Source organism: Notamacropus eugenii, chromosome 1, assembly GCF_028372415.1.
Source record: "Notamacropus eugenii isolate mMacEug1 chromosome 1, mMacEug1.pri_v2, whole genome shotgun sequence".
Classification (NCBI taxonomy): domain Eukaryota; kingdom Metazoa; phylum Chordata; class Mammalia; order Diprotodontia; family Macropodidae; genus Notamacropus; species Notamacropus eugenii.
The window spans coordinates 607,770,085-607,785,934 of NC_092872.1; the positions used below are offsets into that span (position 1 = coordinate 607,770,085).

Here is a 15,850-nt window from a genome sequence, read left to right on the forward strand (position 1 = left end):
TGAATGTTTTCCTTTAAATTAATAATTGAAGGAAATGCAAAATTTCAATTAGAAGTTAGCAGTGAAATTTTTTCCAAGTTCAAGGATTCTCTGTTGGGAAACCCTGTTCTAGAAACCTTCCACTCTTGAAGCATGAAGCTAGACATGTAAATAGATATTTAGAATTATATTGTAACATATTAATAGGGCAAAATAGACTAATTAAGGTCATACACTTAAGATTCTTTGAACTTGGTTTTAGAAAAAAAAATGTCAAGTTCTACCATGACAGCTATGTTATCACGAGGTTTCTTTAAATATCCTTTATAACCTTAACAAAATAAGATTGAAACAAAACTTTTTCAATGTGATTCTTTCTCTAGACATGAATTCCATACCTAGTCCAACCCTAAAGATCTTCAGAAAAGAAAAAAAAATTCCAGGATCTAACTTATGGTCTAGTTAGGTGACTGGGTTTGTCTTTTACATGAATGATGTCAAATCACAGACAAAAATTTAAAAATGTCCTACTGAATTTTAAGGGGTTTTTTTCCCCACTAAACCATTACTATTTTTGCACAATCACTGACATTTATCTACCAAGTTTAAGGGGAAAATGCCATTTTGGAGCAAGATTTGAAGAAATATTAACACCTCGCCACATTAATACCTTCTCCTGCTTGTCTTTTCTTATTAAGAGTTACTAACTTAATCTTGGGCTGCAAATGTAAATGGTTTTTTTTTTTTTTTTCTCAGTAACGGAAGTAATTCTCACTTTAGGGCTACAGAGTAGCCAGTGGAAAATGTGTTACTTCTCAGTTTGTATTAGCCACCTTAAATATCCCCAGCAGTCATTTATTCTCTTTGCTTCTTAGCTCCTTGGACATACCATTGGACCAGTTTCTCATGGAAACTGTATCTTCTTACTATGTTTCCAAAAGTTCTTCCTCTCTGGTTTACTTGATCTCTCTTGAAAGTCATGTATCTAATTCAGTCTCTTATTCCTCCTATACATAAAATACCTAATATTAAAATATAGGCAACAACTCTGGACTTGAGAAATCCTGTGTTTCTCATAAATTCTATTTTTAAGAAGGTTTTCTTAAAAAGTCAAACGTTAGCATTTTAAAGTCAACATCTTAAACAGAACAAGTTTAATCATTTTCTGCACAATGGCTCCTCTATTGGTCTGCTATATTATACCCTCTATTTTAGTTGTGCCTTCAAAGTTCTGCAACTTCCTTTGGTCAGTCGCAATATAGAGTGACTGCAAGTACACTGTGTTTTAAGGGCAGACAAGGATAATGTCTTCTTTTCTGTTTCCAACAAGGGTATTTCTATTTCCAACAATCAGCATGTTTTGGATTTTTTGGGCCATCGAAGAGGCAGTACAGCATACTGGATAGAGGTGGCTTGAGACACAGGAAGATGGGATCAAATACTAATATATATTGATTGTGTGACCCTGGGCCAAATCACCACCTCTCAGTGCTACAGGCAACTAAGACTGTAAGTTACAGAATGTGTTCATTTGTAAAAATGAAGCTTCCTGACTTTGACAGCTCTTTGCAAATTAAAATTTGACCACAGTAGTATTTGGGATGTCCTTAAGTCTACAATCCTCCCCAAATTCCCTTCACTGAGCCATGACCTGACAGCTTAGAACAAATAATTCTATGAAGTATAACTATTCAGTATTTTGAGGATCTGCAGTTTTGTTGTGTGGGTACTCCTACTTATGTGGACCAAAGACCTTCTGATTTGCTCAAAAGTGTAGATTGTTGTCTTTCAGTCATTTTCAGTTATGTCTGACTCTTCATGACCCCATTTGGGGTTTTCTTGGCAAAGATACTGGAGTGCTTTGCCATTTCCTTCTCCAGTTCTTTAATGATATGGAAGCTGAGGTAATTAGGGTAAAGTGACTTCCCCAGATTTGAACTCAGGAAGATCAGTCTTCCTGACTCCAGGTGCTCTGTCTACTGTATCACAAAGCTGCCCAAAAGAGATTTTCCCCTAATTCTTTTATCTTAGATTTGCCCATTAGTGAGTCTTAGGTGCCAGGAGATACAGCTACATGACTAAGAGAGGGTATGTGATTTGACCGAAATAATTTTCACCTTAAGAAAATTACATAAATTCTGCTGACAGTGCTAAAAGGAATATGGGGAAGTACTACCTGCTGGTCAATCTAATGTCAGTGATCACCTACTTTTTTGTGGAAGGGACAAAAATTAGCACAAATGAAATCAGCCAATGTTCCATTTTATTCCTTATAAAATATATTTCATATTGCTGCAGTAAAAACATTACATTTCACATTTAAAAATTTTTTTAACAATAAAAATAATACTTGGAAGACAGCTGGGAAAGGGAAAAAGCTCCAGTAAGACAAATTCACAGATCTGGGATTTATCCCCCTTTACTCGTCCTTGCCCCTAGGTAAATAGCCAGTCCCTAGGATGGTATTCATGATTTTACAAAGTGTGACTATAAAAGAATTGAGGCAGATTGTTTAAACAGACCACAATTTATGCACCCAAATGAGTATTCTCTTCAATTGGGAGGGTATGCAATCATTTCAATGATGTTGCCCCTTCTCAAATCTGCTTTGGAATTGTTCCTTGAAAACTGTCTCCAGCTGGTAGAAGTGGGGGACCATGGGTATGGGACATTACAGACAGTATCAAACTTTTCAATGTATTGGCTAAGTTTTGTTGAACCTTTCTTCCCCCTTATTTTTAATTCTTCATTATAAAGGATGACTCTCAGAAGTAGCAGGGCTGAGGGATACACTGGGAAATAGAGGATATAAAAAACAAAAGATAGTAAAAAAAAAAAATTAGTTTAACAAAAACAGAGGACAAAAGAATTGTCTCCAAAGAGCATGAATGAACTATACTCTCTTTCTCTCTCTCTGTTTTCATTACTTTATAATCATCACACCTTGTTTGATAGCCCAATTTCTTTTCCAGGAGTGGTTCTAAAGGCCGTTTGTCTGTTTTTGTTTTTAATCTAACATACTCACAAATGACAATGATTTATCACCACTGCTAATATTCCAAAAATGGAGGCTCTGAAGACAACTGCACACAAAAAAAGGGGGATTTCTTTCCAAAAACGTTTTGAACGGCAGCATTGGAATAAGTGCATTGCCTCTTAAATTGACTCCTTTGAAGAGGAGTTCACTCAAACATTTAAGTTCTGTTGACTTTTTTTAAAGCAACATTATTCCATGTCACAACTCATAACACTCAAGAAGTGCTGAGAGGCCTTCTACTGAGAAGTGTTCCTTCTACCCTGTCTTCCAACAATCAGAATCTGTCACCTGGAGAGACTGAGAAGTAGAGAGAGAAATGAAGCAAACAGGAGTTTTTGGACTTGATCAACTCACAAAACACCCCCACAGAGGAGAAAGAAGTGAGATTTTTTGCCCCAAAGACAGACCAAATTTCAAAAACACAACAGCAAGAGACTGGGTTGGGACTGGAGAAGGGCAAGAGACACACCACCACCAAAGTGGAATAAAAAGTAAATGGGACATAAGGAGAAATTTAATTGAAAATTACTTGGATTTTTATTCTTCAGGTTCCATGAGTGTCTTCTGCCTCCCGTTTGTTCTGGCTATACCAATGTTACCAAGGGAAAACCTTCATGCCTAGCTAGTCTATAACTATCCAGACCCTGAGAAGCATCTTTTTTTTTTTTTTTTTAAAACCAAAGATGTCTTGAAGGAGAGGCCTAGTGAACATTTTGGCCTCAGAAGAAGAGGAGGTTAGTCTAACTCCTCCCACTTCTCAGAATGACCCTTTTTTGCCTTCGGGGGATTTGACAGATGGGATCAGGGTACAAGCAAGGACTAGTTTCTTCTCAGACACAGAGGAAATGGAAGTAAGGAAATTAAGTAAAGTTTTATTCTGGACTCAAACTCAGTTTTGACCCAGGACAGACACATGGGAGGAAGAAAGTAGCATTTTTTTCTGGCCTAGTTTCTACCTTGACCAGGAACAAAAATTCCAACTTACAAGCATTTTACAAAGTTACAAAAATATATTTTACTGCCATAAGGCAGTTTTCTCTGATTTCCTCTCTTCCTCCTTATCACCCCAATCCAGCTTGCTTGGATGAGTCATGTATCATGCTATGACTACATTTGCAGTTTTGTTTTGTTAGGAGAAAATTTAAGCAAAACTCCCACTTTTAGACATCTCATTTAAGTAAATGAACTTTGGTTCATTTGGTGGCTGGGTGTTTGTAGGGATGTGAGAACTCAGTCTAGAACCCAGGGGCAGACACTACTCTGACAAAGTCCCAGCTGAGGTGACTTGGTGGGGTTCCCTGAGTTTCAGCCTTCTATAATGTATATCCAGGTTTCCTCCTAGGGCAACTAGGCACTGGATGACTTATTCAGGTGGGCTCCAGAGAATACTGCGTGCCTGTCATCTGGGCTTTGTCAAATAGGTTGCCATAAAGTAGAGGGAAGGTAGGAACTGAGAAGAACAAAAGAACTGTGCCTTACTTCCTTAGCCCCCTCTCTGTCAAGTCATTAGATTCTCCAAGTGACCCAAGCTCCTGATGCCAAATCTTGGAGACAAATACACCATTTTTGCTCATCTACCTCTAAAAGCAAGGCACTGTAACTAAGAGTTTTGGTCCCCAAAGACCTTTAAGGAACTTATATTCCAGTGGTCCCTAGGTCCATCCCACATGGCCTTCACATGAGTCCTTCAACTTTCATCCCACATCCCTTAGAATTCCCTTTACCACACATCCCACCCTGCCTGCCATCAGCTTTAGAAACTTGTAAGCTTCAAGTGTGGTATGCCATGACTGGCCCCATGCCTCCACATGGCCTTGAGAAAGCACAGATAACAGAATCTAGAACTGTACTGTCAGAGCTTGGGAGTTCATGGGATGTTCACACTGGTTATCAGAAGTATCCTTTTTCAGAGAGGCAAATTAGACAAGAATAGAATTGGGGCCCCTCAACTTCCTTCTCCATCCCCAAGTTGCCACCTATCTTCCTTTATTCCCTTCACCTAATCTCCCCCATCATTCCCTGCTAGAACTAGTCACACCTCTAGCAGCTGGGGGAGGGGAAAGACTGCCCACAATGAAAATGGGAGAGGTTGAGGAACCTACTACGGTCTCTTAAGAACCAACAAGGGAAGAAGAGGTGAGCAAGATAAAACATAAGAAAAAAACCCCAAAGAGGTTTTTTTTGTTGTTGTTTTTAATGTGACTTATTTCTCTAATGAGAGGGGTGAAAAATGAAGGGATTTCATTTTGGGTGGCAGCAGAGGTTTCACGGGAGGCTGTAACAACCTCCAGCATTTCCTCACTGAAATGGAAAAAAAACACTAAAATGCTCAAGGCAGTGTTGATTCACCCTTTGAAATGTGGGAGGTCACTGTTACCCTCTGGCTTAGCTTGGTTTGGAGATTCTTAAAAAAAATCCATTACGCTGGGTTTTCAAGAACCAAACAAGATGGGCTGGGGGTGAAATTCAACATCTAAAAGAACCCAGATTAAATTGATTGAACAAATGTATTACTGAAAGATAAAATGTCCTTTCACTTCCATGGATGCTGCTTGACGATAAAGGATAAATCTTTCCTTCTCCTGAAGTCAGATGGATCCAAGAATGCACTTGATCAAATACTCAAGCATCCTTTTCTTTTGACTTTCCATTTCTATCAGCATCAAAGCCTCCTGTCCTCACATGGCCAGTGGAGTCACTTTTTACACAATTCATCCTGCCTCTCCTGAGCACCAAGCAGTCCCTCTGGGAAGATGGCTGAGAGAATCTGCCAACTCAGCAGTAACACCAAGAGAGCTGCTCCTTCCATGAGCATCAGAAGAACCTGCCCCAGATGGGGGGAAAATAACAGAAGGAAAAAAGAAAATAATTCTTTGGTCTCTGGGTCACTACAGAGCACACAAATCATTAGCTCTGGCTTTCTCCTGTTCTCTGTGACCAATGGGAAGGAAAATTCTCTCATTTCCTTTGCATTTCCAAAAACAAAATAAAGCATCCCCACCAAAAAAAAAAAAAAAAAGAATGAAAGAAAAAAACCCAGTTAAACCTTGACCAATACGTCCCACACTCAGAATCTGAACTTGAATTGTTAGGTGGCTGCTGGAGGCTCAGGAGACACTGCTGCATCACTCCTTCCTCTGGGCCACCAGGTCAGGGCCTGGGGAAGGGGGGTGAAGCTGGGGGGGGGGCCCCTCTGGGACCAGGGAAGTGAGAAGTGGAGCAGGTTCAACAAGTTCAATCCAGGAATCGCTGACAGGCCTTTTTCCACCGACAGGCTGTGCACCACTGGTCCCGATGCTCAATTCCATATACCTTACGGCACTTCTTGGCTTCTCCACGGGCTTTCCTGTATAAGAGAGTACAGAAAAATAGGCATTTGTGAGTAAGTTGCAAAGTAGACCTATTATCTGCAAGAACCCTTTCCTAATACCTCAACTGCTAGTGAGTGCCTTCCCTAATAAAGGTGTGATGGCTTGACTCACAAACTACTTTTTATTTAGCTGCTTTGGATGCATTTGTTTTCTTTACTTTCAACACTGATACTGTACATATTTTTATATGTTTTTGAATGTAAGCACCATGAGAACAGGGAATGTTTCATTCTTTGTATTTGTATCCTAGTGCTAACCTAGTATTCAAATGGGCACTTAAGAAACGCCTGTTGATTCACTGAGGGACCCACTGTGGCATTGGCCAAGGGAAAGGCAGTATAAACAGTAAAGGTCAGGTATGGGATAGTTCAAAGGATAAACCCACACGGCTGGGAAATACCCATCTCAACTGGGTAACTGGAGGTTACATGGGGGTGGGGGTGACAGGGGTGTTAGAAAAGAATCTTCCATCATCAAGTTCTTAATCAGGTCTTCTATCTGTAGGGTGCTCCCAAGAAATAGCTACCACCGACTTTATTTCTGTGTATCTAGAGTCTCCCTATACCAAAATCTTCCAGAAGTGGAGATGGCAGGAAATAAGTGTGGGTCACTGAAGGAGTCTCACCTGGTGCTGCTCTGTGATCGCGGTGGTGATGTGACAATCAGGTGGGATTTCAACGTAGGTGGTGGCTGCTGGGGTTCACTGAAGCTTAGTGACCGGCTCCGGACCTGTACACAAGAAAAAGGAAGATGTATTCTGAGTAAGGAAGGTATGAAAGTAATATGTATACCTAGCTAATGTTCTCAAACATCAAGAAATATTTACTGAACCCACACCATGGCCTAGGTACTGAATATTATCTCTTTGTATGGTGTGAAAGATAACATTTTAGAGAGAATATTCAGGGTGAATTGGAATTAGGTGGAACAGAATTTTGTGGACCTGAGTGTGTGGTGAATGAAAAGGAAAGTGCTTTCCTTTAACTCAAGGGCTCTTAACCCTTTTAGTAGTCTGGTGAAGCCAACGGACCCATTCTCAGAATAATGTTTTTAAATGGATAAAATAATGAGATTATAAAGGAACTCATAGTAAAAACCACAGTTACTCATAGTGAAAACAAGATGTAATTTTTCCTCCATCCAAATTCAGACCTACTGAAATCTATGCAAAGTCTCTGAGTTGAGAAGCCCTATTTTAATTAAGTGCTACTGAATAGATAGAAAGAGAATCCAGGATTGGCAGAGGGACAGCCTGCCCTCTGCTATCATCTGAACTGGCTAGATCCTGAAACATTCTCTAAAGATTGTTTAGTGGTTCACCTCCTTATTTTAGACATGGCAAAACTGATCTCTCTTCCGGCTCCCTTCCTAGGATTTGCTGATGTGGACTAACCTTCCCTAGAGGACTGAAATCTTCTGTGTGGAATGAGGTAAGTGCTTACAGACAAGGGAAATGAGTATGACCTACTAAGAAGATTTGTTTTAATCTTAAACTAGATAATGGAGAGCACAGGTCCCATTGTATTCTCCCTCTTCACCCCTACAGGCAACACACTCTGGTGGGAAGTGGAGCCCAAGGTGGCCCCATCTTCTATTCTTCTTGACAACATGTACCTGCTTTTCTCCTTCAGTATCTTTTCTCCAGTTATGAGGTTCAAATGAGAAAGTGTATGAAAAGCACATGCAAATCTGAACGTACTATGTAAATGCTAGTCATTAATTTCTTTTCCAATTTCTTCCTTCCACTTTCCTTTTCCTCTCTCTTTATTCTGACTTCCTATACCTAACCCTAAATTTCTATTTTCTTCACTATTTTTCAGAGGGATGCACCATAAGGTGTTCCATATTTACCAACAAATCCAACCTTCTTGGTACATTTAGCCATGTTACCACCTGCCAACTTAGGTCAGCTACTGGCACCCACAGGCCCAGTTTAGTTCCACTGATGTCATCTGGAGTCAAAGGAGTTCTCTTATCCAAAATCTAATCCAAAGATTTTTTCAACAAGAAGTTCCTACAGAATCTCTGGTTCCACTGGGGATGGACACTGGGCAGAGAGACAGGGTGATCTTTCTAGGATCTCATGTTTTAGGAGCAAGGAGCAGGTGTTATCTTTGCCTGAGACATCACCTTCCTCTCTCCCATCTTCCAGTATCTGAAAGTTGCCTTAGAACCACAATAAGACTTACCGGAGAAAGGGATGGGATAGTAGAAGTGGCAGCAGCCCAGCTAATGCTGGTATATATGTGTGGAGATACTGGAATCTGAATTGATGGTAGTGCCTGAGAGAACAGAAAAAATAAAATTAATGATATTATAATCAAGTTAAATATATGCAATAACCAAATTTATCTAAGAAAAGCTGTATCTTGAGAAGTTTTTAACAACAGCTATTTCCAACCAATTTTCCCAACCAAAATTCACATGGAGATATAACGTCTGACAATTGCCATCTCATATGACTACAGATCATTAAGGTTAACAAAGTACTTTTCACATAGCAGCCCTTTTGAGGTATAGACTACAAAAGGATGACCTCTATTCTAGAGAAGAATATGACTCTCAGAAGGATAGGAGATTTGGCCACAGTAATTCAGCTAGATAGAGTCTGAAGCCATATACACATTTACATCTGCTGGCTGCAAGGTCAACGTCCTTTTAACTGGACAGAGAGAGACCCTGAGAGGGAGGGAGAGATTTATCAAGTGCCTATTATGTGCCACACACTCTGCTAAGCTCTTTACAATTCTCTCATTTTATCCTCCTAACAACCCTGTGAGGAAAGGGCTAGGATTATTCCCATTTTATAGTTTGTGAAACTGAGGCAGAAACAGGTTATGTGATTTGGCACAGACAGTAAAGCATCTGGGGTCAGATTGGAATTCAGGTCTTCCTAACTTCAGGTCCAGCAGTCTACTTGTTGCTTAGTTACACACTGATTCAGCAATGGCTAAATCCAAGCCACTGCTCAAAGCTCCTCTTTTTGCAAAGTGTCTTCAGAAGCAGTTTACAGAAAATGTAAGAATATGGGCTCCTTGTGAACAGAGATTCTTTCATTCACTGTATATGTATCCCTAGTGCCTAGCACACAGCTAGTGCTTAGTAAAGAACTACTGACTTGACAGATGAGGAAATCAGTCTCCATCTCATCAATAGTCACTAAAGGATCTCACTCATCTTAAGTCATCAAACTTGGCTCCAAGACTTTCAAAAAGTAAACCATGTTCAAAACAAACATTTACTAAAACTAAGACAATTCAAAAGAATGTGCATTAGGCTCCAAAGGCAACTCCCAAAACCTAGTTCCAAAAATACTATGAACAATGGTGGCATCCTTGAAATATGTGCATAGCTCCTAAGGTGACTGCTTGATGGCTACAATGCTCATTTCTATGTATATGTCCTGGATTTTTAAAAATTAGTCATGTAACTTCATAGTAGCTAATATTTCCATTATTATAGTAGTAGCTAATACTACTAGTAGCTAACTATTTCTATTCTATTATTATCAAATATTGGTATAGAGATAACATTTGTAAAGCATTTACAGTGCAGTGTCTGGTGCACAGTAGGTACTTAATAAACATTTTTTCCCTTCCTCTCCCCCTCAGAATGTTAACCCTGAGAATGGCCACTTAGAGCAAAGCAGAAAGTTGCTAATGAGGGGAGGAAAAGAAAGGGAAGAAATAAGCATTTATATAGTGACTACTATGTGCCAGACACTATGCCTAGCGTGTTTACAAATATTATCTCATTTGATCCTCACATAAAGACAGGTGGTCTTATTATCCTCCTTGAACAGTTGAGAAAACTGAGACAGAGGTTGTCTTGCTCAGGATCACACAGATAGTAAGGGTTTGAGGCCGAATTTGAACTCAGGTCTTCCTGACTCCAGATCCAGCATTCTAATCACTGGTTTACCAGCTGCCTCTATAATAAGGAAAAGAGATGTAGAATGCTTTATAAATTGTTGTGGTTTTTCAGGTATGTCCAACTCTTTGTGACCCCATTTGGGGTTTTATTGACAAAGATTGGAGAGCGGTTTGTTGTTTCCTACTCCAGATCCCGTTGCAGATAAGGAACTGAGGCAAACAGGGTTAAGTGATTTGCTTAAGGTCACACAGCTAGTAAATGTGTAAGGCCAAATTTGAACTCGGGTCTTTCCGATTCCAGGTCAGGCACTCTATCAACTGCACCACCTAGCTGCCCCAGGTCTAAAGCAAGAAAGAGTTTTAACAAAAGCTGAAAAAACTCCTAACAATACTATCTGCCTCTTCGTGCTTCTGATTATCCTGGTTATCAGAAATACCTCGCTAAATTCAACAAGTACTTATTCCTTGGACCAAGAGAGTCTCCTCTGAGGCTTATATCCTAAAGAAAGCATTGATAAGAAGGTCCCCATATACACCAAATATCTATAGCAGCATTTTTTTGTGTGTGATAGCAAAGAATTGGAAACAAAGTCAATACCCATTAATTTGGGGAACGACTAAACAAACTATGGCACGTGAATGAAATGGAATAGTCCTGTGCTTTCAGAAATGATGTATATGATAAATACAGAGAAACCTGGAAAGATCTACATGAACTGAGGCACAGTGAAGTTGGCAAAGCCAAGAGGCCAATATATATAGTAACTACAGTAATGCAAATGGGAAAAACTACAAAATAATTAGAAAGCAATGTTGTAAAATTATCAAGAACAAGCATGGTTCAATGAGAAGGTAATCCCACTGTACCCCTCTGCAGAGTTGAGAGGTCTTTGGTATTATACACTGCACATATTTTCAGACTTTTTAAATGTATTGATCAGTTATGCTGAGTTTTTTCCTTTTTTTGTCTTTAAAACATACTATTTGCCATATGGGGTGGCTCTTTGGGAGGGGCAGGCAGAGGAATAGTGAGGAAACTATGGTGACATACAAAAACAAAAGACATTAAAAAAAAACCAAGCATTTACGAAGCTCTTATTAAGAAGTAAGGTACTCTGGAAGTACAAAGACAAAAAAGAAACAGTTCCTATCCAACCCAGAATTCTACAGGTACAAAAGTAAATATGAATTAATTTCATGGAGGAGAGACTGTTAATAAAAGGGAGAGTTCAGGAAATGCCTCCTGGAGGAGGATACATGGTCTATGCTCTGAAGGAAGCTAAGATGGAGGATGTAAGAAGGAAATGCATTCTAGACATGAGGGACCACTTGGGCAAACGAAAGCAAGATAGGAGATGAAAGACTAGATAGGGAACAGTCAGCAGACCAGCTTGTGAAGGGGAGAGCTTGTGAAGGGGAGTAATGTTAATGAAATAAATGGGAAAATAGGAAGCCAGACTGTGGAGAGTTTTAAATACCAGACTAAGAAGTCTGTATTTTATCATACAAACAATAGGGACAGAGACAATGAAGTTATTTGAATAAGTGACGACATGGTCAGATGATTGTTAGACCATTAATTTGGCATCTGTGTGGAAGACAGATTGTTCACATGTATTTACGTATTCTAATAGGCTAATAAATCTTTTTCGCTTTCCTGAAATCTAGCATATCTCTATGGTCTCCCCACCATGTACTGACAGCACAGCTAAGGGGCAAGCAAGACAATACTAACAATTCACACATGGCCACCCCAGGGGGACTAGAACATTTACAACCATTAAAAAAATTATGAAACACATCCCTGCTTTGTATATCATCCATATGTTTTATAGGGGTTGTTCAGACAAGTCTACAACTTTTCTCTAAGTCAGATGATAAACTGGTATTATGGAGAGTTTACTGTATACCCTATAGATGGAATGGGAAGCAGAGAGATTTGCCCTTGAAACCTGACTATATTTACTATTTTACGTGACCTGTCATATAAATCCCAGTGGTGAGGAAATTTCCCTTCCCCAGGGACCCAGTCCAATTTGGTTTCCTTGAGAATAAACTAATTTGAATTGTTCTGGAGAATTATTTATGGGAAAGGATTAAGAGCTTGGCTAATGGGTCAAACTTTAAGTCAACTAGACTTAATGCCCAAACATTAATCAGGTTTCCAGCTGCCAATGGCTATCACAGGTACCCAGGATCATACAAGGCAACCCAGCAACACTCCAAGCCTGTATTTCTCCATACCTGGTATGCATGGTCAGCCTGAATATGCCAAAAGGAGCCAGGGGCTGACTTGCTGAGAGCACCAGTGGGCAAGTAAGGTTCCAAGACAGGGTGCTCCAGAACTAACGACTCTGCCTGGGGCAGGGGCGGTGGTAGGATGGCAAGGGGTGGGTTGGTCAGATTCTGGATGGGAACTGTCTCAGTTGTGGGAGTAGCAACCGCCACAGATGCAGCTTCCTCCTTCATCTGCACCTCTGTGTAGTAGAAATCCTCTTCCCGTTTCCACTGGTCAGAGTCCACACTGTCCCTATTGGAAGAAGGAAAGATTCGAGTTAAGGTAGCAGACAGCTGCATCCCTGACTCTGGGAAAGTCACAGTAGTTTGCCAAGAGGACAGAGACAGAAGAGTGAAAGCAGAAGCTTGATAAGCTACAAGAAGAGAGAGGAAATAACCCAAACTGGCCACACGAAGGTCAAACCAAGGATGTCTATGGGCTCTACACTTACTCCAAAGGTGGAAGGGATCCCCTTAGGAAGAAATTAGACATCTTCAGCTTTAGTCCCCCAACCCTACAAATACCACGAGTGGAGGAAGAGCTCTCTTCTCTTTTCACAAAATAGGCAAGCCTGAGGTGAGGAAGGGAAGTAATGTGCTTGGGGTGACAGAGTAAATCAGGGACAGAACCAGAGGCAAGTCTCTGCCAGCCTAATACCATCAGATGCCACTGCTCTGGCCTATCAGTCAAGTCAGTATGTGTGCCAGGCACAGGGCTAAGCAAAAACAACCCCTGCTCTCAAGGAGCTTCTGGTCTAAAGGAGGAATCAGAGGAGAACTACTTCCCCTGATACTTGGAGAATCCCCCTTTCTGAAAAATACAAACAACATCTCTTTTCATTGTAGGCTTAATCTGGACTCCCTGACAAAGAAACGCCCTGGGCAGCTTAAGCTGTGAGTGAGTTTCCACCATGATGAGAAACTCTATCTGGCCTGGCCCAGTTCTCTATGGGGGTAGTTTCCCCCAGGATAAAAATGTCAAGAGTCAACAGAGTCTCAGTTTTCCTCAGGAAGAGCCAGCAAAGAACCCAGATAATGGGGCTTAACTAGCCTGTGCTATGAGCTAGCAAACCTAAGCGATTCCTCTCCCTCCACTCAGAAAGTGCTGTTAATTCAACAAGGAAAGAAAAAGACATCCATGGGAGGTCTCTGGCAGCACAAATAATACAGGCCCTCAGCAAATTTCCTTCTTTTTTTCCTCATTAGGACTGAAGGAAATAGCTTTTGACAGTCTCCAAGAAGGGGCACCAGGAGCCAGGGAAAGCTTTTTAAATCAGTCTTGGCATGCACTGGGAAGGAGAAAGAAGGCAGATGTACCAATTTCTCAAGAGCATCCTGGGGCACAGGCTATAGAGAAAAAAAAACAAAAGGACTCCAAGGTAGGAGAATGAGAGATGAAGCCCAAGGGAAAGCCTGGCACCTGCCCCTTGACTTACCCCAGATGGAGGGTCTTGACATGTCTCTTGATACCCACAATGGAGCGCAGAACTTTACCGCAGTTTGGCCACAGACACTTGTACATCACCTTCACTGAGTTCTGGGGAGAAATAAACCCAAAGCATTAGGGGATCCTCCTTTTTCCCCTCTACTCCCTTTCTCACCTAAGAGGGAGTGTGATGAGGGGCTAATTCACCAACTTAACACAGAGATAATTCTAGACCATCTCTCCCACACACACATACCCACACACCCACCCCCCAATACCTTTCTCTTGCGTGGGGCTGGCTCATCCATCAGGAAAGGATCAGGGTCTGTCTCAAAACCATTGTCAGCTTTTGGTGAGCCAAAGGCCTCACCCGAATACTTGGGGCTTGCTTGAGGGTGCGGAGGAGATGGAGTAGAGATCCCACTGCCCCCACTCCAGTGCCCACTGGTGGTGCTGCTGCCACTATCTGACACATCTCCACTCTCCTTCCACGGGTCACAGGCTGCTCGGGAGGCTGCGCAGGAAAGAAGAGAGGATGAGAGCCCCAAGGAGATGGTCATCCTACAGGATACCTGGGAATCAGCACATGCACCTCTGTGTCAGATGGAAACAGCTCACTCTTTTCCACATGTACATTCTACAGTTTAGCCCAAAGCCCAAAGCACTGGGTAGCAAGGACAAAGTGATGACAAACTCTAGCCTGGAAATCTTGGTTTCTAGATCTGCTTCCTGCTTATGACACTGGCTTTTACTGCAGCTTCCAGGAAGGTCACCTACGTCTCTGAGTCCCAATAAAGCTAGGAGAATCATCCCTGACCTCTACAGGCCCCTAAAGGTAAACATGGAGATGAATGAGAGCAGAGAATTAAAACACAGAAAGATTCCACCTGGGGAATGTTATTATACAAACATCCTTCCCACCTGAGGCAAGATGGAAACATCAAGTTACCATGTTCACAACGAAGGTCTCTTAAAAAGAATGACCATAAATAGTTTCAAAATATAAAAGTAGTTTACCAAGAGCTAACGGTTTACAAACAATTCAAGTTCTCATTACAGCCAAGGTAAATATCAATTTTTTTTACTGTTTGTAGTAACTATTGACATTTCGATAGTGCTTTAAAATTGTCATTGTTTTACACTTATCTCATTTGGGCCTTACAACAACCATAAGGGCAAATTCTGCAGTTATTATTATTACCATTTTATATATGAGGAAAAAAATTTCCCAGACTCCAAGTTAAGAATCCTTGCAAATAAAAACTGATATCACTATCGTTTGCACTAAAATGGTAAAACCTCCATCATCCAAGAGACAGAAACGGACAGGCATCCTCAAGTACCTAGTAACATGGAAGACTTGGAAATCTTGGACCACTAAGAATAGCTGATGACTAAAGAAGTTGGAACTCAAAGTTTTAGGAACAACTGTCGAGTAACGTTCTTGCCACTAGGAAATAAGAAATACAGGTAAAGGGGTATATAGAAAGTTATCTGGCCCTACAGGACAAAAGAGAAGATGGAGACAAGGGCAGCGAAGGATGATAGAAGAGAGAGCAGATTGGTCATAGGGGCAATTAGAATGCTTGGTGTTTGGGGGGGAGAGGGGAGAAAAGGGGAGAAAATTTGGAACCCAAAATTTTGTTAAAATGAATGTTAAAAGTTAAATAAATTTAAAAAATTAAATTAAATTAAATTAAATTTAAAAAAAAGAATAGCTGATGACTCAAAGTTTAAAGATATCAATCAGTCAACAAGAATTTATTAAGCTCCTATTGTATGTCAGGCAACAAGGTCACAAAACAAAAATGAAGCCCTCTTTGCCCTTATACAACTTATAATCTAATCTACTAAGGGGAAACCACATAAACATATAAGGAGATACAAA

General features: G+C 40.6%; 1 protein-coding gene across 5 annotated transcripts in view; it reads right to left on the reverse strand.

Moving 5' to 3' along the window:
* Nucleotides 1–2,225: 2,225 nt before the first annotated feature.
* ZNF395 (zinc finger protein 395) overlaps nt 2,226–15,850 on the reverse strand; it is a 73,855-nt gene continuing 60,230 nt past the window's right edge. For all 5 annotated transcript variants that reach the window (XM_072634800.1, XM_072634801.1, XM_072634799.1 and 2 more), the window contains exons 5-10: nt 14,241–14,476; nt 13,973–14,073; nt 12,504–12,789; nt 8,577–8,669; nt 7,013–7,116; nt 2,226–6,362 (exon numbers count right to left, since the gene is read on the reverse strand). In XM_072634800.1, the coding sequence (XP_072490901.1) occupies nt 6,251–6,362; nt 7,013–7,116; nt 8,577–8,669; nt 12,504–12,789; nt 13,973–14,073; nt 14,241–14,476 (932 nt within the window). In that variant the 3' untranslated portion in view covers nt 2,226–6,250. The remainder of the gene's footprint in view (nt 6,363–7,012; nt 7,117–8,576; nt 8,670–12,503; nt 12,790–13,972; nt 14,074–14,240; nt 14,477–15,850) is intronic.